The 6117-nt window shown below is 42.0% G+C and overlaps 1 protein-coding gene across 1 annotated transcript; it reads right to left on the reverse strand.

Moving 5' to 3' along the window:
* Positions 1-784: 784 nt before the first annotated feature.
* LOC119286833 (phosphatidylinositol transfer protein PDR17-like) lies at positions 785-4862 on the reverse strand. Its single transcript, XM_037566301.1, has 6 exons — positions 4484-4862; positions 2993-3082; positions 2055-2231; positions 1854-1952; positions 1527-1772; positions 785-1411 (listed from the first exon to the last, which is right to left on the reverse strand). The coding sequence occupies exons 2-6, from the start codon at positions 3053-3055 to the stop codon at positions 1118-1120; spliced, it is 879 nt and encodes a 292-aa protein (XP_037422198.1). The 5' UTR covers positions 3056-3082; positions 4484-4862; the 3' UTR covers positions 785-1117.
* Positions 4863-6117: the final 1255 nt, after the last annotated feature.

Genomic DNA, 6117 nt, shown 5'->3' on the forward strand with positions numbered 1-6117 from the left:
TGAATTTGGATGTAATTTTTATTATTTATGGTGTTCATTGTACTACCGTGATCGAGGATGGATAGATTGAAAGTTTTCTGGAAAAAAAACAAGGACGGGGAGTGTACAACAATACAGCATATGAACTTCGTTAGCTCCAATTACGTTAGAGTTTTTGAACTTTGATTGCCTCCAGACACTTTGGGAGTAGTGTGATAAACCCAAAATCCAAGTTGTAAAAAGAAAGCACAATCTTGTGAAAATCCGCAAAATGTGCACTAAGGTCACCTTCAATCACCTTCCCAAAAGGACCACTAAAACTCCATAGGACAACCATCCGGCCCTGCCGCCTTATTACGCCTTATTACACTCCATCTGAAAGACCGGTTGTCTAACTCTATTGTTCCGTGAACTCTGTCGTAAAATAGCTCTCACCGACCTGGTGTACATCATCAACGACTAGATAAACATAAATTTTAAGTCTAGGAGACACCAATGAACATCCAAAACCTTGACACCCACTCCTGTCCTTGAACACTTCATGGATGTCCCCTCTCTTGGCTCGACCATTGTCTCCGCAAACTTTGCCTCACAACCCTAACCACTCCGACAAGATCACGAGATTGATTATGAATTGATTGCGAGTTTGCAACCAGAGAGAAAAGCAGTTACATATGAATATTAAAAAGAGATCATAGACATGAGGTTTCTCTATGACCATCATCTTTTCATATATATGGAGTTTTTTTGCGGAGGGTATATATGGAGTAACTTGGGGAAATGGTAAAAACAAATTCGATTAATATTCCTGAAATGGCAGCTGCATATTACAAATTTAAGTGTATAATAAAATACAGATGGAAGACGGGTAAATAATAAGTGAATTATTCTTTAGTGTTTCAAATTATTGGCCAACGGAATATGGAACTGTTGTGAGATCACTTGTTTGGGGATATACTAGTAATAACTATTTTTGTAACATCACATGCAAGATATTGCAGTTACATTTATTTATCCAAGCATCCTCAACGTATCGATATATATATTCCTCTTTTAGAGCTGTGAACCGTCACATTGGCTCGCTGAAGCTCCTCAACTTACTTTTGCAATAACAGGTGAGATGGCTCGCCGATGTTCCTCAACTTGCTTTAGCAACAATCGGTGACGACTGCGGTATGACCTGAGGCACCGAGCCCCCGTTTACGGCATGGCTACCATCTGCTGCCCAAAAGCTTGTTGTTTTGGTGTCATCCTTTGTCATCAACTTAGAGTAATCCTCATGGTTGTACACCACAATGTTCTTCCCTCCAAACTCCACCGGAAGGACTTCTGGATCAATGTGCTTGTACATGGTCTTCATACTTTCCTCGTTGTCCTTGTAAACAAAGTTGACTTTCTGGATTGATTTCGGGTCAAGGAATACTTTTATAACCTGAAACCATTTGAAACATTTCAGTTGGAACATCATAAACACAGAATATAGCTCTTTTCGAAAATCTTTCTGAACAGAATCAAGGTAATGAAAGGATGGTGTTCAGAGGCGACACCTTAAAGAAAGCCTCAAATACTTTTGGGGGGTTGAACAAAAACGCAACTGAAAGCCTCTCAGGGTAATGGTTTTGCAGGATATTTGCACTGTCTCTGGCAGTCTTTATGGGGGTTGCATTGGCCAGCGTCCATCCTGTGAAGTCTATCAACCACACCATTTTGTCTAGACCCTGAGGCAGGCTGAGAACTGCATTCTCCAAGGTATATATAAGATACCGAAGCTGCCCTTCATGAGACGATGTATTCTGAAATTGTTTAAAAAATATTATGCAGGTGAATTCGAGGTTAAGGAAGCCATAGGCCCACAAAAAACAGCAAGTGCTTACCTGCTTTGCAGGTCTCATAATAACGACAGTTCTCCCCTCTCTATCTGTGAAAGTTGCCCTGTACATTTTACCTGTTTCTGCTTCCACAGAAACATCAGGCTGAAATGAAAATGAAAACAATCAAAAGAATGCTTGGTTACTTGGTCAAGTTTTTGGAATGAAATCACTTGAGCATTTCAAGGAAGGAAAATGCATATTTACCCAGCGAATATCCTCAGGCTTGCTAGCTGCCCTCCACTTGAGACTTTCTTCCAACATTTTCCTAGACTTGTCAACATTCCAGTTGCGGGCTTCGAGATACCTAGCCAAGCATGCTTCACTGCAGTACTTGTCGCCACGGGCAGACGCAGGCCCAAGTGCAGCTCTCAGTTCGTTGATCTGCTCACGGAAGATTGTTTCATGAGAAATGGACGAAAAAACAGTAGTATATATGTTTAACCAAGATGAAGATACCAAGGTAGTTTTCTCTTTGACAAGAACTAGTATGCATCGATATTGCTTACGGGCTTCCGCTGAACTGGAAACATCTAAAGGATTCATAATAGAGCTTCTACAGTCTCGATACGGAAGGGGGCTATGTTGAATCAGTTACAACATACATTTGTATCAAAAGAAGCACATGTAAAAAAGCTTGTGTACATTTCACACTCTTAAAGAGTAAAAATGCTACATTACGGGCTTTTATGCAAAACAGAATATCATTCAGTAGTCTACGTAAGATCTGAACTACCACAAAAAATTATGCAAAGAGACATATTGTCACAGTATCATTCCCGTCGCAACATAAGACATGACAATCCTTTGTGAGGGAGTATGTCAAACTATTTGTCTCGCATCAAATAAATAATATATAGGTGATAACTTACATATATCTGCCTTTGTTCTTCATTTATTAAGCCAGAACCATTCGGGCTACTATGCTATATTCAGGTTCAAAGTTTTGCCCATGTTAACTTGTTTAGATATCCTTTCCGGAAAGAAAAAAACTTGTTTAGATATTCACATAAGATGGAAGCTTGATAAAAACCTTGGAAAGAAACTAATGAATCCACCATCATTGTATATATTAGTACCTAGAACATGTACTTTACATGGTAATAGTTCTACAGCATAACCAAAACCTGACTTTCAATTAGTACCTTTGCTTGTCGCTGCTCAGCATCATCTGAATTGAAATGAGAAGTGTGCTTCCTACGAAACATGTTGTCTTCAACTTACTGAGGTTCAACCTTCAAGTGTGAAATGACGACAAATTAACATACATATTAGATGAGTAGATAATTGAATGCAGTTGTACTTTCTATTTGACTAAATTTCAAACATAAGTTCGTCATTACTTTTGAGAGGAAGTGGCTTCAAATCTGACCAAGTTGGCATGAGTCAAGAGATCATGTAGTGAGATTATTGATATTATCTCTGTTTTTCTTCCTATTACAACAGTTCGCAGATAACACTAAAAATGGCAATTAAATTTGGACAAAAAAGACCATGATGTTTCAAGCTGGACAAAAATGACCATAATAATGTAATTATATTTCTAGTGTTCTACTACTACATAATGCTGTAGAATGAACAGCATAAGTAAGCTCTTTTGTGTGCCAATGCAAAAATTACCACACTATAAGGTCTTACCATCCTGGTAAGTCTAAATGAACCATAGACCACAAGCATTTGGACCCATTTCAGCAAGCATAAATAAGCGCACTTGCTCTAACTACTGTCTCCGTCGCAGAAAAAGTACGGGTGCATCTTCCCCTTATTTTCCGTCACACATCAATTAAGAGGGTCAGAAAATGTGGTAAGCCTACAAAGCTCACGTCGTGATCAACTGTCCCAGCAGACTACAACAGGCAACGACAAGTGACCGTACTCCATCCATGAACAAGTCCAAGACCTCTAGAAAAAGTTGCATTGTTCTAGGCCGGCACCAGATCAGATGGGCCTAAAAACATCTGTTTTCTAATCACGTGGCAGGAAAACGTGCGTGAGGTTTCACATGCTGCCACCGTGAGTGGATCGCAGCACGGTCCGCGGTGCGTGGAGGAATCCCTGTTTTCTACTATCAGTAGCTGACAAGAAGAGATAGAGGGGCGGCCTTTATTGGTACTAGTTAATTGTTAGGGCGGCCTTAATAGCAGCCCTGATGCAACTCTGACTTGTTAATTGTCACCCCAACTTTTGACTTCTAATGCAGAAGGTTGTGGAGAGATGAAGGTTTCCACATGTTACTTTTACCATCTACTATCTGTGTTGGTTCATAAATCTTCAGCAAAGAAGCATCAAGATTTATGAGTTCCTAAATCTGTACTGCTGATGCTAGCATGTTTATTTCCTTCTAAAAAGATGCCGCCCTAACAATTAACTAATGCCTGCAGAGTTACAGTATACAGTAAAATAGCAGGGGTTTTCAGATGAACAGAGCCTGATGGATTTCAGGTGGATGGTTTCAGAGTTTTTCAGACACAAGCACAGGATTTACCAATCGGCAGGGGAACGTAGCGAGCAGGAGTGGCTCAATATCATCAGAACATGAACGGGGAAGAATCAACTGAATAATTTTCCAGGCAGGCAGGTAACAAGAACAAGAAATGGAAAAGGAATCAAGAAATAAGGAGAAAAGTTCCCCGTACCAGGAGAAGAAGCCCCGGGGAGAAGACGAACCGGACCTGCACCTCGGCAACTCAGGCTCCGGGAATCACCCACGGAACGGCGGCGAGGAAGGAGCTGGCCGGCGCTGGCTGGGAGTTGGACGGCGCAAGAATAAACAACACGAGAGAGACAAAGGGCGGAGAGGCGGACTGACTGGGGAGGCAACACCGCACCAACGCCGTGGAGTGGAGGTTGCGCGGAATGAATCACGCGCTTGCGATGAGCGGGGGTTCGGGGGAGCACGCGCACGCGCACGCCATTGGAGGCAGGGTCAATTTTGTGGTTGGCCTCGCCGGGAGCGGGTTATTGCTGCGTCGCCGGTGTAGCGGACCCGTTTGTTTGGGTTCTGCTGGTCCGGTCGCGGTGAACCGAACGACGGGTGCGATTTGCAGGCCAAGGGTAACTCTTTCAACGGGAGCTGCCGTGAAACCGACGGGGCGTGGTACACGACTGCGGACAGCGCCGGGGACGTTCGGTACTGTCACTCTTTGAACGAGCGAGATTGTACATTGCACAAAAGAGAACGATCGATCACCTTTCGAAGTTTGCGGTGGACAATCAACCGCATCATCTTCACTGCATTTATGAGATGAGATGGAAAACGCTGGCATTCACCCGAGTGATAACTGTCCGCGCGACTCGACGGTCGACTTACCCGGTTGTCGGATCCGAGATTGATTCAACGCATGCACACAGAGCGATTCTTGATCCAACCGGTTTGCGGCATGGGTCATGTTGCACGCTCTCGAGTGCAACTTGGCTCATGTTGTGGAGAGTTCCACGGCCTCATACACATGGCATGTGCCCCTGTGGGCCCGATGTGCCGCTCTTCATCTTTGGCTTATCCTTTAGTCTTTTCCACACACTTTGTCTCACCCTTGCCTTATCCCTTCCTGCACTCGTCATCGTGTAACTCCCCTCCGTATCTCGTTTGTACATAGAGCCGGTGCCGACCAGGTGCGTGGGGCCTGCTGTTGGCTCGCGTAAGGCGAGAAATAGGAAAGAAAGCAGTGTCTAGACGGCTCATTTAGCGCGTCGAGATTGAAAATATGGGGAAGAAAAGAAGCGCACCCCAAGTATTGAACCCTAGTCATAGGGGCAACACCGGCGCTGCTAAACACTGTGATCGCTTCCAATTACTGTTTAGTAGTAGGACCGCAACCTACTGGAGGCGATCGGAGCCAGTTTTCTCCGTTTTTTCTTTCTTTTTCGTTTTCTTTGCTTTTATTTATTTTTTCTTCTCCAATTTTTTTTATTTTTTTTCATTCTGCATTCTTTTATACATGATCAATATTTTTCCAACTACTTGTTCAATATTTTTTAGATACTTGTTAAACAATTTTTATATACATGATCAACATTTCTCAAATACTCGTTCAACATTTCTCAGATACTTGTTCAATATTTTTTAATACTTGTTCAACATTTTTATATACATGATTAACATTTCTTCAAATACTCGTTCAACATTTTTAAAATACTTGTTCAACATTTCTTAATACTCATTCAACATTTTTTCAAATACTTGTTAAATATTCTTAATACTTATTCAACATTTTTCAAATGCTCGTTCAACATTTTTAGGACTTACTTTATGTACTCCTAGGAGTATGTA

The sequence above is a fragment of the Triticum dicoccoides genome, chromosome 4A, assembly GCF_002162155.2.
Source record: "Triticum dicoccoides isolate Atlit2015 ecotype Zavitan chromosome 4A, WEW_v2.0, whole genome shotgun sequence".
NCBI lineage: Eukaryota > Viridiplantae > Streptophyta > Magnoliopsida > Poales > Poaceae > Triticum > Triticum dicoccoides.